The sequence below is a fragment of the Rhea pennata genome, chromosome 3, assembly GCF_028389875.1.
Source record: "Rhea pennata isolate bPtePen1 chromosome 3, bPtePen1.pri, whole genome shotgun sequence".
In the NCBI taxonomy this organism is placed as follows: domain Eukaryota; kingdom Metazoa; phylum Chordata; class Aves; order Rheiformes; family Rheidae; genus Rhea; species Rhea pennata.
Window position 1 is genome coordinate 114965112 of NC_084665.1, and position 22612 is coordinate 114987723.

General features: G+C 43.7%; 1 protein-coding gene across 1 annotated transcript; it reads left to right on the forward strand.

Annotated features, from left to right (window-relative positions):
* The first annotated feature begins 1237 nt into the window (after positions 1–1237).
* TRIB2 (tribbles pseudokinase 2) lies at positions 1238–22074 on the forward strand. Its single transcript, XM_062571164.1, has 4 exons — positions 1238–1309; positions 2266–2699; positions 6786–7078; positions 20670–22074. The coding sequence occupies exons 2-4, from the start codon at positions 2430–2432 to the stop codon at positions 21136–21138; spliced, it is 1032 nt and encodes a 343-aa protein (XP_062427148.1). The 5' UTR covers positions 1238–1309; positions 2266–2429; the 3' UTR covers positions 21139–22074.
* Positions 22075–22612: the final 538 nt, after the last annotated feature.

Here is a 22612-nt window from a genome sequence, read left to right on the forward strand (position 1 = left end):
TTCTAAAAATGGTAAAATGGTATTAAAGTATTACAGGGTATTCAGAGGTGATGGGAATGGCTGAGGAATAAGAGGAAGGCACCTTTCCATTTCATGACTGATAGCAAAAACTGGGTCTGCAGGTCACCCTACAGGTTACTGCAAATCTTTTGTTCATCCTTCCCCATTCCTCCAGGATGGTCTTCTCTATCAGGTTCATTTCATTAGCAGGTTAAGGATTCTTTTCTCCCCATCCCTGAAAAATAAGCTTCATCTACACCGACAAGTCCTCACCTTTGAAATGTGTTGCATCTGCAAAATAACCCACCTTCTGTTCCTGCTCCTCCCCTGTACTGAGCTGGGAAAAGGGGAGCCAGGATATGGCCAGCCCCTTGGCATTGGCCTGTCCTGCAGAAGGCTTCCCCCTGCTCAGGCAGGCTGCAACTCCATGTGACAGACAGACCTCTACTCTTATCCTTTCTGTGCTTTAAAGGTATCCAAAATTGACACCCAGCCAAACTCAAGGGAGAAAACACCAAGACAAGAAAACTGCTCATTAAACTATCCATCCAAAATCCTGTTATTAAATGAAAAGGAGGTGTATAAAAAAAATGAAAGAGACCCCAGTGGTGCTGGGCAGGGACAGGCAGACCTCATTGATGGCTTTCTCTGTGCAGGGCAATAGGGCTTATCCTCTGGTTCTTCTCCTCAGCACTGTTTAAAGTTTGGGACGGATCAAAGCAGGCCTGGAGTCGGAGAACTCCTCCCACCTGACTGCACCGGGAAGCAACCGCTGCTGCTCCTGTAAACACACGGAGACCCGCTTTGCCTGGAAAAACTAATTTCTTCACCGAGGGGGAAAAAAAAAAATCCTCCTTGAGCTTCCACGTGAGCACATGTAATGCATCCAGCATCCGTGCCCCGGGGAAGGGGCTGGACTCTTGTTTTAGTTTTTTTTGGTTTTAACTAAGATCTATCAAAAATAACTAATTAATCCTCCCCCCTCCAGCGGCAAGTCCCCCTCCGCCCCGCGGCAGCCCCCCGCGAGGCAGGAGCTGCCGGCGCTCGGGCGAGGCGGGGGGAGCGCCCCGCTTGCGCCCGGCCCGCTTCACCTTGCTCACCCGCAGCGCGGCGGCGGCGGCGGCCGGGGCGGGGCGCGGCGGCCGGGGCGGGCCGGGGCGGGGCGGCGGCGGCGGCGGGGCCGGGCCGGGCCGGGCCGGGGCGGGCGGCGGCGGCGGCGGGGCAGTCAGCCTGCGCGCTGGGCACCGTGCGGGCGTGCGGCGGCCGGCACTGGGCAGGCAGGCACGGAGGCAGCCAGCGTCCCCGCCACGTAAGTAGCTATTAATACACGGTGGGGGAGACGCTGCCTCGCTGGAGGGGAGCGGCGCGGTCATCCCTTTCCTTCCCCCTTGTCCTACACCCGGGGTTGAGGAGGGGGAGGAAATCTGTTCCCTGCTTTTATTATTATTATTAAGCGATTGCAATTTATTCCCCTTCTGCTGCCTTTCGCTTCTTGCACCTCGAGACCCGGCAGTAAGGCACCCCCCCCACACACACACAATATTTGTTTTCTCTTCTTTGTGTGTGAACTACATTAAAACGCTGCAAAGGAAACAAAAAGACGCCAAACAAAAATCCCGCCGTGCAATGGCAACGCGAAAGCATTGATCTTTCCTTGTCCTTGGTTGCACTTTTTGTTTGACTGAAGCGGCTGCGGCAAGAACAACAATTTTTTTTCCGCGTGTGCGGGTCGGTGCGCACGCTGATTTGCATTTTGTCATTATTTTTGCGTGTGCGTGTGCGCGCGTGTGTGCCTGGTCGTTGCCGCTTGGCCCCTCGGGGCGAGCCCGCGGCTTTGCTGCGAGCGCTTCGCCACTGCGCCGGGTGCTCTTTTGTCGGCGCTGCCGCTGACCGCTCCAAGTTAAATGCTCCCTGGTTATTTCGTGGGGCATTTTCGGGTAGCCCTGGCTGCCAGCGGCAAGGCTCACGCGCCATCTACAGCTCGGCCGCGGCAGCGCCGCTCTGCCTTGCCGCGGGGGGAGAGGGAAAGGGAGAAAGGACGGTCCCCTCCCGTGCGCGGCGCGTTACCTAACCTTTTGTTTTCGCTCGCGTTGCGCGCCCCGCGGGAGCGGCGGCCGCCGGGGCCCGACCGCCCCGCTGCGCTGCGCTGCGCCGCGCCGCGCTGCGCGCCCCGCTGCGCCGCGCCGCCCCTGCGCGCCCGGCCGCCGCTCCGGCCCTGCAGGAGACAAAAGGAGCCGGCGCTAAAAGCTCTTTCCCTGTGCCCAGGACGCGGCGCTGAGGCTGGTCCGGCGGCCGCCGCCGCTCCGCTGCTGCGCTCCCGCCCGCGCCGCCCCCCAGCAGCCACACAAAGGCAGCCGCAGCTGGACGGCCGGGGACTTCTCTGACCCCAGGGGTTTGGCGCGGCGTTTCGGTTGGTCTTCTCCATACTCATGAACATACAAAGGTCAACCCCTATCACGATAGCACGATATGGGAGACCTCGGAATAAAACCCAGGATTTTGAAGAGCTTTCGTCCATACGGTCCATCGAGCCAAGCCAGAGTTTTAGCCCGAATCTAGGCTCTCCGAGCCCGCCGGAGACTCCGAACTTGTCGCATTGCGTTTCTTGCATCGGGAAATACTTATTGTTGGAGCCTCTCGAGGGAGACCACGTTTTCCGAGCCGTACATCTGCACAGTGGCGAGGAGCTGGTTTGCAAGGTAAAACATCTCCTCGCTCTTATTATCTCGTATTAGCGTGCTGTAGCCTGTCGATTTCCCGTATCTTACGGGAGGGCCGAGTGCGACCGTGTCGTTCAATTATGAAACAGTTTAAAAACAAAAGGCAGAGAGGAAGAAATGAAAGGCGCATCCTGCAACTTTTCCCTCTCCCCAGACAATGGCCACGTTATAACGGTGGCCTGGAGCCAGTTCTGCCTCTCACCCAAGCGAGACCGTGCTGGAAAGCACCATCCTTTGAGTGGGTTTTAACGTGAGTTTAGATCCTGAGGAAACCTCGTCTTCCCCACTCTCACTTTTCAAAATGGAGTAGGGAATCCCCAGCTAATTTTAAGGTGTTGGGACCCGCTGGCTTCCTTTATTGTCGTGGCCCTTGTTCTTTGTGAGTTGGGGGTGAGGAAGGGGTTGATGGAGAAGGGGGAGGCTGCCATCAGCTTTGTCCTCAAAGTGATTTAAAAAAGCCACAAAGAATTAAGCAGCCTGAACTCCCTCACCGTGGAGGCTGTTTGCAAACAGCATCCTCCCCCATTGCACAATTGAGCAAGACTAAAACCTGCACACCTACGTTTTCCAGAAGAGCAGACAAAATAGCTATCTCACTCTTTGTAGCCTGCCTGCTTTTCAGTGCCTCCTCCCCTTTTGCTCCTACTATTCAAAGGTGACCTGTGAGAAGAAGAAACCCACATGTGTGCCCCTGTGTTGAGGGATGTTTTTCTCTTTCCGGACTGAGGGGATATTTTTCTTTGTTCCTAAATTGCAGTTCTCATTGTCTGTAGGGAGCCAGACTTATGCCCAGCAAACAGAAGCAGAGCCCAGTAGTAGTTTTTATTCCTACGTAGCAGATTGCAACCTTGCAACACACGCTTCAGTGTTTGTATTGTTCTCAATAAATGGAATTGTGCCATTTAGCTATCTTGGACAAATTTCTGGTGTTGAACTTGCAGTCTATAAACTGAAAAGTAGACATATAATATTCGCATTCCAGGGATTAATAATAGTATTGCTGACTATTTCATTCTGCTGTATTTAATTCATAAGAAGTTATGGACTAGCATGTAGCTGGAGAAGTTAAAATTAATTCCTCCCGTTGTGCTATTTATAAAGATCTGAGTTCAGAGGGCAATTTAAATGTACTCTCTGACTGAGTTATAAAACCTGATGCTACAGCAGCCTAGGACTTTGTGTGATTATTTAGGGAGGGAAAAAAAAAGGCTCCTGACTTTGCAAAAGACTGATATTGCATGCTGAAGTGAATGCTTTGTTCCTAAACTGAAACAGAACAGGAGAATTTCTAGAATGAAAGCCCTGCTCGTTGCAGTAGTACAGTGCTGCACTCTAGGACATTGGCATCTGTTCATGAAACAAACAGATCCCACAAAGCTGCTGCTCTGCATGGAATTATAGGTAAACTTGCATGGCAAGTAGAAACTTGGGGGCTATGCTCTTCTTTGTTTCCCCTTTGATTTACAGGATTAGGGTACTGTTTTGATAACAGTACCAGCAGTATAACTGCAGCTCACAAAGACTGGACTTTTATTTTTTTTCCTCCCTTTAAGCTGTATGTTTTTAAACTGATCCTGATGTTTGAATTGTATCAGTTTTTCCATTCACGAGGCACTGCTTCTAGCTGAGCTTCAAAAATACAATCTTAGCTTGAATTGCTAGTTCATGAACACACAGTTGTCAGTCCTAAACTCATCTTAATTTAATACATGCTTTAAAATGCCTGCAGTATCATGACTATTTGTCAAGTAGCCTTCCAGCTAAGAGACCTGCTATCTGGTATCTTATTGAAGATGCTCTCAGAGATTGCTTGCACAAACATTGGTTTGGGTAACAGACACATGCTGATGATTCTCAAGATTCATTTGGCTGCACCCACTGCCTGTACAGATGCCGTTATTTGCATCAAGGCTCTGTGGCATCCCAACAATGGTAACATCTCACTTCCAATTCCTAGCAAGAACTAAATCAAACTGGGGCTTATTGGACATTTGCTGAATTGAGGCCAGGGACCTTAAACGCTGGGACACAAAGAAACCTTTTTTAAAAGATATTTGAAACTGTAGCAATATGATAGTACTTCCCATCTCCTCCCTTTTAAACCTAGTTACTGATACCTATCAGACCTACTTACTTAACACAGCCTGAAAAGCACAGAATGCAACTAATTTATATCAGGAAACTCAGGTTAAAAATCTGGAAAGGGTTTTTTGGGGGAAGGGGGATGAGGATTTGAGCTATATGAATGTTTCTTCTTAAATTTTATTTTATAGCAGCCACTTTGTCGAAGAGCCACTCACTTACAATGCAGTAGTTGTGAGTGGTGAGATCCAAACGTCAATGAATTTTCCTCTGGAATGAATTACACACTAGGGATTGCAGCAACACCCCCTCCCCACCCCAGCTTTGCTTCTGTGGTTCACCATGTCACCAGAATGCCTCAGCGCTAATCTACTCCTTGCAAAATGTGTTGGATCTGGTTGGCAGTCTGCCTTTAAGGTTGTTTTTGCCAGTGCTGGAGTATAGCAGCACAGGTAGGGGGTGGGGTGGAAAGAGATGTGAAAGAGGTGAAAGGGACAGGGGGAAATTGGGTGCTGCAGTTTCTTGGGTTTTGGATCCTTTTCTGGGGAGGGAGTTTGTTAGGATTGTGCTCTGAAGCATTAAATGACTCATGTTTTGAAGCTTCAGGTAATTTTTGATTGAACCATGTCATGCACTTTCAGTTTTGAAAGCTTTTTAAAGCTTCAGAGAAAGCAAGGAAGATTGCTTCTTGGAGAGGATACAAATACCCAGCACTAGAACACAAGTAGAATAGAATATGTGTGTGTGTGTGTGTATATATATATGTGTGTGTGTGTGCATGTGTATGAATGATTGCAGTTTAAGCTATGTGATTTAAGACTTATACCAGTTCTTCATTTTTATGTCATTTGTTTACTAGAATGAGGCATGACTACCTTAAATTCTTTTTACCAAAGTAACAATACATCCATGAGCATGTTACATATTAATAGGATTTTTATGCTGGTGGAAATGCTAACCCCTTGCTTTGTGGTACATCTGGAGCAGGTAGAATTAAAGTAAAAATTGCTCCTATCAATACTTTGCTTATATTCCCTTTCAGCACACTGACTTGTGTTATTCTCAATGAAGTCTTTCTTCTTCGAATGTGGGCATTTCTCAATTGACTCAAATACCGATTCATTCGTCATCACTAGATTATAGTAACTTTTTATATTTGGGTTTCCCAGCAGCCTTTTTAAGTCTTACAGCTCATTCATAAGATCAGTGATAACATACTTACTATTAAAGGGACACTTGGCTTTTAATGGAGCGCTCGATTGAAATGCCGCGAGTTCGGAGTGGTTTTGTCTCGGCCTTTTGAAGGCTGCTGGCCGGCGGCGCTCCAGCGGCCGGGGAGATTTCCCTGCCTCCCCTCCCGAGCTCGTGAACAGCCACTGTAAACGCAGACTTTGAAAGCGAAACCGACTTGACTGTCCGTCAGAGACGGCAGAAATGCAGGAAGTAAATATGAATGGTGACAAAGTGTGTTTTAAATCTGAAAGTACTTAAAGTTTTAATGAGTACATAACGGAGAGAGAGAGAGATTTGTGGGTCAGAGTGGATTTAATTTGACCGCTTCTCTCAGCAGAAAGCTACTGGCTGTTTTCTCTGTGAGTTTATTTGGATTTCCTTAAAATAAAAAATAAACAAGTTTCCTTCTGAGGACTGCTGTCTAGCTTCTGTCTGCCACCAGGCTCTTGATCTTAATTCAGATTGCATTTTAAATTTGATTAGCTATTAGCTACTGAAAATACAAGTTAATGAAGTATTAGGTACAAGTTTTGAAGGCTGCCCTGGGTTATGCATGTCTTCTGCTTGGGGTTGTATAGTCTGCTTTGTCTTCTTAGAGCCACAAGCTTTTGGCATCCTGTTTGCGTCAGCACAGCTTCAGAAACAGCATAAGGCGTGCTTAAAGATGGTTCTGTTAACAGAGTCAGGTATATCATAGCATGGATATCTCTCATGTCACTAATCCTGGCCTTATTGTCGTTGTTCCTGCAGGTGTTTGATATTGGCTGCTACCAGGAGTTATTAGCACCATGTTTTTGTCTGCCTGCGCATAAAAATATCAACCAAATTACTGAAATAATTCTTGGGGAGACAAAAGCGTATGTGTTCTTTGAAAGGAGCTATGGGGACATGCATTCGTTTGTTCGTACCTGCAAGAAGCTCAAAGAGGAGGAGGCAGCCAAACTCTTTTATCAAATAGCTTCTGCTGTTGCACACTGCCATGATGGTGGACTGGTACTGCGAGATCTCAAGCTGCGAAAGTTTATTTTCAAGGATGAAGAAAGGTAAGAGTTTCCCATATTTTATGGGTGGGGGTATCAGGTTCAGGGTTACAGTACACTGTGTCCTCCTCTGTCACTGTATTGCTCCCTGTGAGTTTGTGGTACCCAAGGCTTTTCACTTTCCTTACCATTTTCTACACCCAGATCATAGGATGGATATGCTGTTTTATCTTCTGATTTTGGCTTTGGAATAAAGTAAGTATAGCACACAGTTTGCATCTATTCCTGGACTCTTCATCTTCATGCAGAGGAGCACCTTGTTCCTAATGAGGCTGTGTCTCCTGGAGGAGAGACCACTTCTGCATAGGTTTCTGGTAGAAGAGCTGTTAACATAAAGACAGCTGATGTTTAAAGAAGGAGGGAGCTGGAGTGGTCTGGAGGTTGTTTCTGAATGTGTTATGTGGCCAGTAATCATAATAAGGCTAGGACCTGCACTGCTGTGTGATAACCTGTTTTTAGTGTCAGAGAGCTGTTGTGGTTCTTGGGGAGCTCCCCTTTCTTTCTTTTAATTCTTCTTCTTTTTTTTTTTTTTTTTTTCCTTTGCCATTTCCTCCCCAAACACACAGTCTTTCAGTCACTGGTGGTAAATGATTTGGGGAGGACAGGGAAAGGAGTAACACTGAATGCTCTATATAAGCTATTGAGGTGCTGTCCCTAATGCTGAGCCATAACTGTACTGTTGAAGCTGTGGAAACTTCACATCTCTTACCTTGTGGTTACCAGTTGTCATTAGTTGTTACACTATGTACTCGCTTGCAACTTCCACGTACAGCATCAGAGTAACGAACACTGCCTGAGTAATGTCAGGCTTCCACAGAGGGATTCAACTGGAAGATGACCTTCAGAAAAAAAACTGAAATGGGGGCATAGCCTGCCTTTTTGCTTCTTTATGGCTTGGTAGAGGATGAGGAGCTGTTTTTTCCCTTTTAGTTCAATCCTATAAATTGTCTGAAAGCTTGTTTAAACTGCTACAGGGTGAAATTGATGTTCTGGAGAGCTTCATTTAAAAATAACCAATGCATTTTAATTCCATTTTGGGGCTAGTTGGGGAAGCTATAAGCAACAGCAGAGGCACTTCAGTTGTCTAGAGGCTCAGTAAGTCCATGAGAATACAAGAATTATATTTCTGTCTCTGAGAATACGAAAATCTAATATAAAATACAGTCTTTAAAGGGACGTTTCTGACCTTATAATAAAAAGGACAGCCATCTGTCCAGTTTGAACTTTGAACAAAATTTAAACAGACAACATTTCAATTTTGCAAAATGAACTTCTCCTTTCAACCTCCTTTCAAACTGTAAAGTAAAAGACAATCATTTCTCTTCTTAATTGAGTTCAGACAATTCTCTACAAGGTAAATAGCTATTCCCTATTTTTCTACCACAGTCCCTGTATATATAGACTGTCTTTTCCTCCTCTTCAAATAAAAAAAAAATGAAACTAATTATATGTCCATTCAGAGAGAAATGAAAGGCAGAAGTACGTAAACTGAACTTTCACAACTTTTACTCATTTTGATAATTAAACACCACTATAGCACCTTTGGTGTGGATGATGAAGAAACTTGTACAAAATAGTCGAGGGAGGGATTGTTTTCTATTGCAGCTAATAATGTCCTCATTGCTACATGTCAAAATACATGCATTTTTCACGAAGATATATGTAAACTTTGATATGAAGGGCAGGACTAGAAAAAGCGCTAGGGATCACGCTGATTTTCTTCTTTAAGTGAAGTCAGTGTGAGTTTAGAGCACTGTAATGGGAAGAGACATAGGCCCATACTGGGTACTTTTGAACTGCCGCCCTGGTGCGTAGCGAGACCTGAGTGCATCACATGGCCAACAGCCTTTAGCCACCCCAAAAGAGTGGTAGGTACCATAATAGCACTGTTGACTTTTATGGATGTTTTTAACATTAACCGTAGTCTGCAAAATCACACAGCTGCTCACTTTTGAATTAGTGCTTCTAATTGTAAACTACTACACCTTAAGGGTCAAATATGATTTGCTGCTTATTTTTAAGATAGTCATAACACAGTTTTCTTTCGGACATAATGCTGATCAGTAAGAAGCTATTGTAATCACTTCTCTGATAAGTAAATGGCGATGTACTTGAGGTGAACCAGCACGAGATGGAAATAAAGAACCAAGCAGTGACTGTCTCTCTTTCACATGCTCCGCTCATCAGACTGTAATCAGTCATCACTTTCAATCTGCTGCCGCATTTATGCTGCAAACCCTTTCCGGTGCTTCCGGGTTCACGGAGGTGTTTGCACGCTGCCGCGCACCCTTCCGAGCTCCCGGCCGCTCCGAGCCCAAAACCGGCAGCCTGCGCGAACGTCTGTGATCAGGATCTTGCAAGCTGTATTGCTCTTTGATACCTGTAATGAGCCAAGGAGGAAGAAAAGAGGTGAAAATGGTGCTTTGAGAAGTGCGTGCGAACTCTGCTGCTCTCCCGCTCTTCAGTGGAGCGCTCTCCCAGGAGTTCTGCTCCTACCTGTTTCCTCAAGTCTTTTTTTTTTTGTTGTTGGTGGTGTTTTTTGGTGTTTTTTTGCAGTTCACCTTTAGTACACGCTGCTTTTTCTTTTTTTGAAGACTACCCTAGATTTATCTAGCTGGCAGAAAAGATTGGAAATCTAGCATGTAGGCAACACATAATAGAAACTTTTTTTTTTTTTTTTTTTAATTCTCTGCCTTTAGCTAAGGGCTGCACCACTGACTAGAGGAGCCAGAGACAATATAAAAGATATGAAAGCATTTCCATTTGTTTAAAAAAAAATAAAACAAATCTCAGTCCATATTCCTTCCTTCGAGCCTAAGGATATCCTGGTAGTTTGTTAAGAAGTTGTGGCTCTTGGACTTTTACAGACAGGTACATACACTCTAGAAGCTCCTTTTTTTTTTCCTTTTTTTTTTTTACCTTGTTCCTATTATCTAAACTATAGCTGGAATTTATAAAGATTCAAGATCTTGATCTTGATCTAGCAGTGTCATGAGTGCTCTTTGCTCCTATTAATGCCACTGCTAAGATTGCATGCTATTTTAGATGTGGCAAATTGCAGTGTCTTCATCTGTAATGAACCAGGAAGTATGAAGGTGATTAAAAAAATAATAATGTAGGAGGCTGGTGGTGCTGAGCACTTTGTAGGGGTCCTAATCTTACTAATGACATTCTCTTGATATGCTAAATAGAAGCTAGATTGTAGTGGTGTGTTATTTCTTACTATTGCATATATGTAAACACATCAGTGCCTAAAATGAAATCAGCCCCCGATCCAAAATTCCACAGTGTGAAAACAAACAAACAAATTCATCCATCTGTGCTTTAAGGTGCTTTGGCTTCCTTTAATCCTGAACTGCAGAAATTTTGAAGATACTGTAGACTACATTCCGTGAAATAGATGTGTGCTGTTGCCAAGCGCCTTAGATTTTTCATGGTTTTCCTTTTTTTGTTTTATAAAAAGACAGTTGTGTTTTTGAGGGGTTTTATGGGTGGCTTTTTTCCATTCATAACTCTAGGTGTAATAGCCAGCACGTTAGTAGTGAAATTTCAAAGTTAAGCCTCTTAAACCTGCAGCTGATCCTTATGAAGCAGAACTTCTAAGATGTTAAAGCATGGCAGGAAGTGTCTTGTGCGACTGAGTTAGCACGCAGAATCACCAGTAAATGAGGGCTGTGACTTTCAGACTACTGAGAATATGGAGAACAACACTTGATTGCTCTGCAGGGTCTCACCAGACTTTTTAAGGGACCTGTAAGATTCTTGAATATTTAAAGGATAGTTCCTTAAATTTTTAAATAAAATGCAGTCTAAAACATTGGAGATAGCTAGCATAAGCCACCAGCTTTTGCATGTTTTCTGTATCAGTGCATGTTACTTTTTTTGGCCTGGTTATTAAGCCAGGTCAATGTTGTTGTTCCTGTTTGTGGGGCTCTTGCTTTTGATTATTTTTACTGTGTTCATGTCATATGGTATTTACAGTTTTCCTTGTACAGTTTGTCCTCATAATGGGCCCCTGGGCAGAGCAACTGTGCCCTTCTCCTAGCTGGTGTCCCATAAAGATGTTACAGAATGGCCAGAGCTTCTTGGGTTGTGCTAAAAATAACACTGCACAGTGTTACTAATAAAGCAATTCATCAGGCTGATATATAGCAGATGCTTTGAGAAAGAGCCACCTCCAAGATCTCAGGATTAAATCACGCATTTCTCTGTTGCTTGTTCCAGTGACTTTCTTTAATACAAGCACATTTCTGCTGTCAAGGAATTATTAATTTCTTTAGTGCATTTTAAGCCTTTAATTATATTAAAATATTAGCTGTCGTAGTATTTGAAGCTTAAAGACCTTGTACATTCATCATACTTGTTGAAGGGAAAATTAAAATAATTTTGGTATCTTAGATATTGTAATTCTCCCTTATTCTTTGAGTAAATATGAGAAACAGTAGGCAGGTAGGAGTCAATAAAAATAAATATAATTTGACACTTTTTGTTCTGCGCCAGGGGAATGCAGCCGGTGCAATCTACTAATTTAGAAAACTTGTCTTAGCATGACGTATTTATTTGATGCTCTTCGATTATTTTTTTTTATTTTCTTCCTTTAGAATTTCTTAGCTTTGAGTGGATGATGCTTTCAAGTGACCTAGTTATGTTGTTTGGAATCCTAGTGATACAAACCTCATTCCACAGAACCGTTATATATGTATAAAGACCTGTTTCCAAGTAGACATTTTCTCTCCTTTTAGTTAGTGGTATGTTTTCTTCTTTTGCATTTGTCAAATTGTATAACAGTCAACTGACTTTTCCCATGGTGTTAGAACTTGCTGCTTTACTTAAGATTCAGTAGAGGATAGATAAGTTAATGCTTTCCCTATTCCCAAAATCCTAGAGAGTTCTAAAAGTGAAAGGAAGTTAAATAAAACAGGACTGCTCTTAAAATAGCAAAAGATGAAGAAAACCAGTCATTTGACTTGTCATTCCTGGTGACCCTGAATGGAGAGGAAAGATGCCACAGCATCAGATATTATGACTTTAACAGTGGACAGTCTAAGCATAAATTAGATTTCAACACAGAAATTATTATTATTTTGTATCTCACTAGAATATGAGGAGGGAAGGGGAGTTTCTTTCCAGACGGCAAATCTCTGAGGTCAACAGATAGAAAATGAAACAGTTACACAACTGTTTTCCGCAGAAAGGTTCATGCTCCCTTTAGCCTTCATGTGGTTTGGTTGCGCAGTCTGCTTTTTGATCGCAGCGTTCCAGGGAGTAAGGCGCTTTGTTTGTTACGGATGCAGTCCCCTTCCCAGTGGAGCTCGGGAGGCTAGCTGCAGATGTGGAGCGTGGTGCCATCCCTGTGAAGTGCTTAAATCCTCTTCCGAGGGCGTACGTAGTCATGGAGGTTAAGTGCTGTGCCTAAGATCATAAAAGAAAGCAGAAGCTGGGGGAAGGGGTTGGCAGGTGGTGAGATGGCCCCAGGAGCTCCAAACAGACCTGGAGTCAGGTCTAGGTCCTTCAGGAAGACCATGAGTGGGAAGAACCATTGCCCTAGCGCCTTTTGAGGAGTTTCCAACAGATTCTGCCCTTGGACCCTGCTGTCTTTTGGCATTTGGCTTGTAGTTTGAAGTTTTATGCTGAGCTGCTGTCTCAGGTTGTCTCTGTAGACAGTGTCCTGCTGGCCTCCCCAGGCCAGGCACTCACCCACTGGCCTCCCTTGCAGCCTGCAGAGGTGGTTTGTGTAGGCAAACACCCAAACGAACACTGCACTTCTGATGACTGCTCAGCACTTTGTTTGAATTGGAGCTGGTCACATTCTTACAGTTGCCAGTTTTCTAGCAGGCTCTTTTTGTGGTGGTTGTCACATTTTTCTCTCCCTGTGGACTGCATTCTTGCTTTCTGGACTCATGTGTGATTTTTGGAGAGGCAGCTCTGAATGCTGTGTTATGTGTTGTGCAGATGTGATTGCATGTTTCAGATGCCTGTCCTGAGATGCTTGTCATGGATTTGATCCCAGAGAAGATGGGTACTCTGCAGTCCCTGGAAGTAGATATCTTGTGAAACATCTTGCGCTAGGAGTTCAACAAGTGGTCATTTTGAAGACTTAATGTCCTTCTGTAGAGTTGGTGCAAAAATATTCCATGTTTATTTTTGAGCTGAGACTGAGGAAGTCTGCTTAATTCTGAGGTGGGGGACCAGGATGGGGGAGAGCAAACCAATCTACCATGAGTAGCAGCTGAAGTGGTGAAGCAGCAGGGTGAACTTCTGTGTCTCTGTTGCCTTTTCTTTTAATTGTCCTCATTATCACATTGTGAGATTACTTCAGGCTTGGGAGGAAAAGGAAAGAAGGGGAGCCTGTAAACAGGAGCCAACCTAGGGCATACTTAGTCTTTAGCATGTGCTTTTTAGTGGATGTTTATTGCTGAGAGACTGGTTATAGGCATCTAAGCCAAAGGTTTCTAAGTTGGGTTGTGAAATAAGGGGCCTCCTTTACCTTAGAGGTGCCGAGCACCCACCACAGGCTGCTGGCTTAGCAGTCGTACTCAGCATCAGACTTGGAAAATGTAGGGCTTTGGGATTTCTTTTCCTGCTATATGCAGTTATGTTAACGAAATCAAATTTTAGCCTCCTTTCCCTGTGGAGTTTTACTGTGCATCATATGAAAAGATCTAGAGAGCATGGTGAACACAGGCTATATAGGTGATAGGAGAGCCTTTTAAAGCTGTGACTTTTAATGTGGTCTAGAAAGGTAAAAGTGAGATGAAGTAACAACTGTGAGACTGATGCTTATCAAATAATGGACTTCTCACAGTATTGTAACTGAGCCCCTCAGTGAAAGGGTCTTCAATGGATTTGATAGTCCTTGTCCTCCCCCCACCTCCCACACAGCCCATTTTTTTGGAACATGTTGTGTCCCTAAGCAATAAAGGCACAGAGGAAGTATGTAGCATGCAGGATGGGCTGTTCCTGACAATCCTGTTCAAATGTTGTGAGGCTGAGGTCTTTGGGGTCCCAGCCCTACCTGGAGCTATATGAAGTATTTATTTATTTATTTATTTATTTATTTATTGGTTCATTTTTTTTAGTGGAAGTTCATAGAAAAGGGCTAACTCAAAGCAAGTTAGAGGCCCTAAGCTCCTGGGCCATGCCAGGACAAGGAGGGCAGGGGAAGGCATGAAGGCACTGGCAGGATCCCTTCTGAGGAAGGGTGGGGATATGTAATTTTTACAGGCTTCCTTATTCCACGGAAGTAACAGTGAGGGAATCTTCCCTTAGGAGCAAGGTTCATCCTGTGAACCTTTGCTGCCTGAAAGTCCCAGTCGCCTTTGAAACATATCCTTGAGCCTGTTTTATTATGCAAGAGGCTGTTTGTCTGGCAGCCTTTGTGCAGGTTTTTTCGCTGGAGTTGCGTAGGCTGTTGTGCGGTGAACTCCTAGGCTGTGTGCTGTTCCGCATTGGAAGGGATCTTATGGTGAAAGGCACAGGATTTAAATTGATGGCACAGCATTTCCCCTCTGATCCTCCATGCCTCCCTGGCCCTGGAGGAGATAGGGGAGTTCTGAGTTCAGGATGCCTTTGCACTAAGCTACAAATCATCTGTGTGGGATTTCGTTAGTAGACTTCCCCGTTTCGCTGTCTCCGTGAAGGCGGAATACTTCTGCATTATTTAGGAGAGATTCCCGTAGGTAAAATAATCAATGAGCAAAAGAGGATCTTCTCCAACGTTGAGCTTCTAGCTTCTTTTTCTCTTTTTCTTTTTTTTTTTTCTTTCCCCCACCCCCTTCCTCGTGAGTCTGATGGTGTAATCACATTCGTGCTTGTCTCGCCTTTAGGGAGGGGTGCTGGTCACTGACCTTGATTAAATGACCTGTAAGTTATTAAGCCACACAAGAGCAATCCTTGGTCCCTTGGGTAGCGACAGTTCCTGCTGATGGCTCAAGTGCCTCCACCTAGGGGAAGACTATTGTGTCCTCGGTCAGCATGATGCTAGAATATGAAATAACAGTGCTTGGGTGCCTTCATATTTGTGTGTGGTCTGACTGAAGAGGAGGCACCTCTTCCCTTTAGAAGTTGCCATTTTTTATTTGCCTGCAGTCACGTCAATAAAATGGCAATTCGGATGACGATGAAAGTTATTTTTTGGTCCCTGGAGATACAGGGGCTGCAATATAAAATCTGTAAATCCGGATCATCCTGTTTGGACACTGTCTGAGCAGCAAGTGAATAGTGTGCTGGCCGTGCCTGGTGCAGGATAGCTTCTCTCAGCTTCGCTTGGAGCCGTGATGCAGCCGCTGCTGGAGGGAGGACACTGGACTGGGATCACTGGTCCAGTCTGCAGTTAAAGCATTCCTAAAACGGTGACAGCAGCTCAGCTGCAGTTCAGGTGTTATTTTTTGTTCAGATGGCTTTAGGGACAGACACAAAGCAATTGCTTTAATTCAAGCCTGGGCTCTTTTACTGCTGTTTATTCAGGGAGGTGGAGATGTTTTCCTCTGAAACACTCAGAGCTTCAGTCAGTATTTCTGCCTTAAATGTTCCGGTTTTTCTTTTTTTTCCCCCCTTTCCCTGCCTCATGGTAAGAATGATCTTAGCGCCCTCTGAGTAATTCCACTGATTCAGGTATGGAAATTGTGTTTGTTTTTGGAGAGCAAGAGTGGAGCTGGAGTGTGAAGGCAGGGTCCTGGGGCCCTGCCTTCTGCGGTGGAAGGCAGGGCAGTAATTTGCCAGTAAGCCCAAAGCCCAGCAGGGAGGAATAATGTGAATCACTCCAAAAAAAGTGTAGGATGTGCAAGCAAGCTGTTGGCCAGAAACGGGTGCTGCTGCCTCAGGAGGCTGCATTGAAGAATCTTCCAGAAGACGTTTAATTGATTAGGTTTTGTTACATGACCGAAGAGCAAAGTCTGAATGCAGTCAAGTAATGAATGGCATATTGATAAGAAATTCAGAGTCGTATTGTTTTTCATGGGTTTCCCTGACTGTTTCTATGGGGACAAAGACGCATTTCCCGTCTGAGTGCTGCTGCTGCCCTCTGATTGCACTTCTGTGGTTTCATTCACCAGTAATGGGAAAGCATTCATAGGCAGAATAGCTTCCCCTTTTTAAATAGCCATGATTCAGGGTTGTATTTTTTTTTTTTAATGCATTAGACTAATGCAGTGTTTTATCAATGATCTGATAGATGCATAATGCTCTTTTTCCAAGTGCTTATTCAGTGTCTGCATTAAAACTTGAAATTATGTACTGTAATTACGTAAGCCTTGACAAAAGTCTTTGTTGCGCTGCAGTATGTGTACAAAGTGATTCTCATCCGGCTTTGGCAGCAGCTTACGTTTGAACTTCAGGGATTAATTTTGTTGCAACCATTTGAATGGTAGAACTGAAATGCTGATGCTTTTGGAAAACTTTTTTTTTCCTCTCTCTCTTATGGAGGTCCTTCAGTTGACTGATGGGAGTTCATTTATGTAGAGAATCAGAGGTTTTTAGAAATGTGACTTTAAAAAGAAAAGGAACGATTTTTGTTTGTCCTTTTTCTGCTTTCTGATGGGAAGCATTTCAAAGCTGATTGTGATTTCACGTTTCAGTGTTTGGTTTTGAGTCTGTCCCTTGCCTGCCAAGTGTCGAATGTAGGGTTGTCTGTTTACTCTGCAATTGGACGCGCTTCCCACCCTTTGCTGCAGAGGTTCTGTATTTTCAGAAGTACTTGCAATTTTGAAAGTCTGTTTCTTGGTGGTGGTTTTGGGTGGCTTCTTTTTTTTTCTTTCTTGGTGATTAAACTTCAGTGCTTCCTGCAAAGGAGGACGTGCAGAGATTGCTTTTCTTCCAGGGTGTCTGTGTGTGTTTAGACCTCCCTCTTTTCTGTCCCTCTTCTCCCCCTTCCATCACCAAAACCAAACAAAGAACAAAAAACCCAAAGTCCTCCCCACATGACCTGAAAACAGTGCTTGCAAGCAGGCAGCCAGGGATAGCTGTTTCTTGCAGAGATGAGGAGCTGTGCACAGGGAAGTAGCAGCTCCTGAGCCAGGCTGCTCCTTTTGGGGTGCCTGAAAACCTGCATTGTTGTGAAGCAGCCCAGTGTTGTGTTTTTTTTTTTTTTTTTTAAAAAAAGCAAATCGGACCGCCCGATTTGTCAGTGGGGGGAATTTTGAGGAAAAAGCCGTAGCAGGTGAAGAGAGGGGAAACACATCTGCTTTGAGTGGTGCCCCCAGCAGGCGCTGAGGCAGGGCCGTGCGGCAAAGGGGCCTTGCTCTCACCTCCGGCAGAACGGTGGTGCTGGTGGCCGCAGAGGGTTCGGGGGCTGCAGGGCAGGAGGGCTGAAGGTTCGTCCTTTGTTTCCTGTGGGACCTTTTGTTTCCCCATCCCTGTCAGCTCAGCAGGGTGGGAAACCGCGCTGAGCGGTTGCTTCGTTTGGCCGCAGCTTGTGAAGGAGCGGGCAGCTACGGCCAGCTGCTGTTCCCCTTCCCGGCTCGAAGAAGCTGTGCCGCAGCATGCGTGCGGCGCTGCAGTCTGCAGCACCTGGCAGGCAGATCAAGGCTGGAGTGCGGTGTTCGCCTGCGGCTCCTGTTTATATTTATATCTATATATTTTTATGTATATACTTTCATATGTATATTTAAAAAAGAGTACTGAGCATTTTTATTTTTGACAAGAGAAGACTTCTGCAATCTGTTCATTTTTGTACTGCGTGGGTTATAGAAAATAAAAGATTTGGGCATTTGAGTAATTTTCTTTAATATTAAAGCTTCTTGGTGAACTGTTTCTCTCTTTAAATTCTGTGGCAACTCTTGAAAACGCCTTTTTTTTTTTTTTTTTTTTTTTTTTTTTTTTTTTTTTTTAAGGGGGTAGGAACATAACCAGCGTTTCCCTGTGCTGTTGACATGCCAATGGTAAGAGAGCATGTGCGGGGTTGAATTCCCTCCTGTAAGTTGTTTATAAATAGCATACTCTTCCCCATTCCCGGTGTGTGTGTTCCACTTCTGCTAGCTAGCTTGAGGGAGCCGATGCCTTCCTGTCTGGCAGTTTAGTGACTTAATGCGTGTTTGAGTAGCTGGCCTCATCGGTTTATTGCTACGCATACTTCTCTCTGGAAAAATTGAGGTGGATGGTGCGAATGGAACCGCAGCTCATGTCTCTGCCTTCCCTTTCATTTCCTCCTCGCTGTTCTCAGCCCTCTTCTATGACTTCTTGGTGAGCGCTTCTCCTTGCTGCCCTCTCGGTGCTGTGCAGGTACAGGGAGCTGGCTAAGCTGAGCATCGCGGAAGGGCCCTCCCGGGTTTGTCTCTTGATTCGGACCGCGAGCTGCGGACAGAAGGAAACTGCTGTGATCTTTATAATTGCGGCTAGTTTCTCCTCGCAGCCGGCTTACTGCGTGAGGTATTGCTGCTGTAAAGCATTGCTTGAGTGCCAGCGAGTGGTTGCCCATCGCCAGGAGAAGTGCCCTTAGCTGGCAGTGGGTAATTAATCAGGAAGCAGGTGTGTTGCACAAACCCTATCAGCATCCGCAGGGGAGGAGAAAACACTGGCCTATTTAATAAGAGAATGAGCTGCCTGGACACCGGGTACTGGGCAGCCAGGTATTCCGAATTCTGTGTTTATGACTTCCTGATTCGAGGCATGTTGCCAAGGGGCTTTCACCTCTGCTGGTAAACGTCTCTAGCTGCTGAAAAGGTCCAAGTGTCGTTATGGGAGTTTATGGCACGGTTGACTCTGGAGTACTCCACGGAGTAAAATGCTCTTCTGTTGCTTCAAAGAAGATAGCACTGAGCTGCCCTGGAACCAAGTCTGAAGCCAAAGCTGGTCCAGCTGTCTTTTGCAACTCAAGCCCAAGAAATGTTGTCTTCAGTAAACATTTAAGAAACAGGGCTCTCCTTGTCTGTTTTAATGTCTGTTAAATGATGTGCTTTAGTTGAGAGCCATGAATTCTGCTTTCTGGGTTGAAATTCAGTCCCTGTCTGTGAAAGTCTGCAATATCAGAATACGTCCATGACACAGGGCTAAGAATGACTATGTAGTCCAGTGAAGCAGTGGGACTAGGACAGTAATGCCCAAAGTTATGGTCTCTGAGCTATTTGTTTTGAAAGGAGAGTGCACTGCTGCTAGGTCGCTCTTGCATCCAAACGCACTGGACAAATTCTGTTGCACTGTACTGATTCTGCTCTTAAAGCCAGCCATTCCTGGCAAATAGCCTAAGGATAATCCTTTCAGAGGCCTTTAGAAGGGACATATTTTTAAATACTAGTTACAGGTGCTTGTAGTCAGAATTAAAAGGAAAGAAAGGTCATGTTAATTCAAGGAGTTTTAGCATCATTTTTTTTTTTTTTTTTTTTTTTTTTTTCCTCCTGTGAGCTATATATGAGGGAAGAAATTCTGTTGCAGAGATGATTACTGCAGTGAAATGAGACGTTCACAGTAATTTGCAGGCAAAAGGAGTTTGCAATCTAGATAAGACATTCCTGTCAGCTGCAAGCCCTTTGCTAGCCTCTCCATTCATTCTAGTGCAGAGTTATGCGATTCCTCTGGGTAGATAAATTTGTCCTTAATCTTGTGGTTTGGCTCACCTGATATCCTTTTGCACAAAAGTCTGTTTAGGAAGATCTAAACTTGCTTTTCCTAAATGTATTGGAATAAAGAAACAAGTTGGCAGGTCAGAGGGTTCATATAGGGTCAGAGTGACAATTTTATTCCTGTTGAACTTTGTGGAATTACAGGTGCAAATAAATGCTCACCAGTGTGAAGTTGTCAAAATAGCCTCTTCTACTTAGGGCAAGACTTGGATTTGGGCATGAGTCCTAAATGTGTGCATAAAAGGGCAGCCAACAGAATAATCATGAGATTTATATCTTCTTTTGGAAGTCATGTCCACACAAACTTTATTAAACACACAAAAATTCTCAATTTTAAAACTGTATTGGCAATAAAGAACTATTTATCTTCTTTTACTGTTCAGGAGGGCCTATACAGACTTAGTAAAATGGTTATTTCCCCTCTGCAGGTAAAATGCTGCCCTAACTCATGTAATACAAAGTCATGATACTGAAAAGGGAAGGATCAGTGCCACAATTACCCTGAAGTTTAAAGTTCCCAAGTTGTAGAGGTAGATGCTGAAGAAGATATTAAACAATGCCTAGCCTCCCTCAAAAAACAAACAAACAAACAAAACAAAACCAACCAAACAAAAAAAGGCCCAGGCAAATCTTTTGGATTTAGTGTCCAAATTAGAATTCTAGAATTGGTTGAAAATTGAAAAAGAAATGGACTGAAACTAGCAGATTTGTGGGTTTTTTTTTCCCAACATCAATGAATATGGCAATTGCTCTTACTTTCTTTTAAGACCTTACTAGTGGATTTACTGAACATAACTGTAATTGAAATCTGGAAGTGTGTGCATGGCAATACCCATACTTATTCCCTACATGTCCATCTTAATGTCTCTAACTGGCAATGTAATTTATAGCTTAAGTACTGTAAGTGGAAATTTAAATGGAGGTAGTTCTACAGTTGTTGAATTTCATATGATTTTATTATTATAAACGTGTAACTGTATTGGTCTGGAATTTCTGCTCTAATGTTTGCTTACTCTGTTTGTATTTTCTTTTGCCTGCAGGACTAGAGTGAAATTGGAAAGCCTAGAAGATGCTTATATTTTAAGAGGAAATGATGACTCTCTTTCTGATAAGCATGGATGCCCAGCCTATGTGAGTCCAGAGATCTTGAACACAAATGGCAGCTACTCTGGCAAAGCAGCGGACGTATGGAGTCTAGGTGTCATGCTTTATACCATGCTAGTTGGACGCTATCCTTTCCATGACATTGAGCCTAGTTCCCTCTTCAGCAAGATCCGTCGTGGGCAATTTAACATTCCAGAGACTCTGTCCCCCAAGGCAAAATGCCTGATACGTAGCATACTGCGTCGGGAGCCATCAGAACGGCTGACTTCACAGGAAATTCTGGACCATCCATGGTTTTCTACAGATTTTAATGTATCGAATTCAGGATATGGTGCTAAGGAAGTATCAGATCAGCTGGTGCCTGATGTCAACATGGAAGAAGACTTGGACCCATTCTTTAACTGAGCACAAAGACTAGTGTTCAGAAGGTACATGACCTGGAGATGGACACATGAAGGAGCCCTTCCTGATCGTGTTAAATCACATCCTGCATCAGCCTAGCTTGGTAGCAAAAGACACTTGGAGATCCTTGGATTGAGAAGGAATCTCCACAAGGAGCTAATATAACAAATGTAGCATGGGGACAGACTGGGGGGGAGAGGGAGGGGAGCTTGCTATCAGGTTAGATTGATTTGGAGGAAAAAAAGGCAGCATGGAGCAATTGTAGCTTCTCACCTTTTTGGAGCCAAGGAGACTGCACATGCCAATTCTGGTGCAGTTGTATCACTCCTGTTTCTATTCCATTAAAAATAGTTGTAACTCGCAAGAAATAGAAACTTCTTTGCCTCAACTCACATCTTGGCATCGCACTGTTAGATATCTAACTTCAGCCATTATTCAGGGAAAGTACAATTGGCTAACATTTTTTTAATCGGATGTCTAATAATTAATGGGATTAATTTAAGAAAAAAATTAGGTGCACAAAGACGGACATGAAAAGTGGGTGCTAAAAACAAACAAAATTTCAGTTCATGTCTCTTGATAGCTATTTTCAACTCATTTCTTCTAAATAAACTACTTAATATTCTTGTCAGGAAATGACATTTTAATGCTTTGTTCCCTTAAGGGGAAGTAACTGTCATTTAACAAGCTGTTCTGTTTTGTGTCAAATGGTTTGTTGCAGGAAGCTATTATAACTCGAACTTCCAGATGCATTACTGCTATAATAGAAAGAAAAGAAGAAAATTATATAATTTTTTTTTTTAAGATATGAGATACTGGCTTCCATATCTGCCGTGCTGCACATATATGACTAGAGAGGGCAGAAAGCCCTTAATCATGTCTTTATCTGAGAACTGATCTCTTCTTTAACTGACTTGCCCACATGTAAATAGAGGGCTCTTTATTATTGAAGAAGAGTTTTTTTTTTTTTTTTTTTTTTTTTTTTTTTAATTCCTCTCAACTTGGGAAAAGAATTGTTTGGGTTTGATTTTTGTTTATGTCCAGAATAAGAAATAAGAGGATATTAATAAGCTGAACATTTATATTACAGATATTCCTCTTGAAACATACACAGTAATATGCACCTTTTGTATTGTCAAGACTTATTCTATTTATTGAAGAAAATGTCACAGTAGTGATGTATTAAGCCAGTACTTCAATTACGGGTTGACTTGGGATGACATGTTACATGCTGTAGTTAACACACTTCTTTTCTGTTCAGGTATTTCTGTCCCTAAATAACTTTTTATTTAGCTTTTTTTTTTTTTTTTTTCCTAGATAGCTTTATTTGATTTAGACTGGCAAATGTTTTTATTACTGCTTTTATATTGCTGTATGATATTGAAATCTCTTGGCATAAATATTTGTGTTTCCAGTACCTCAGTTGTTCTGATATTATTGCCTGTATACGTTTTGTGAAGTGGTCATGTTTTTTGGG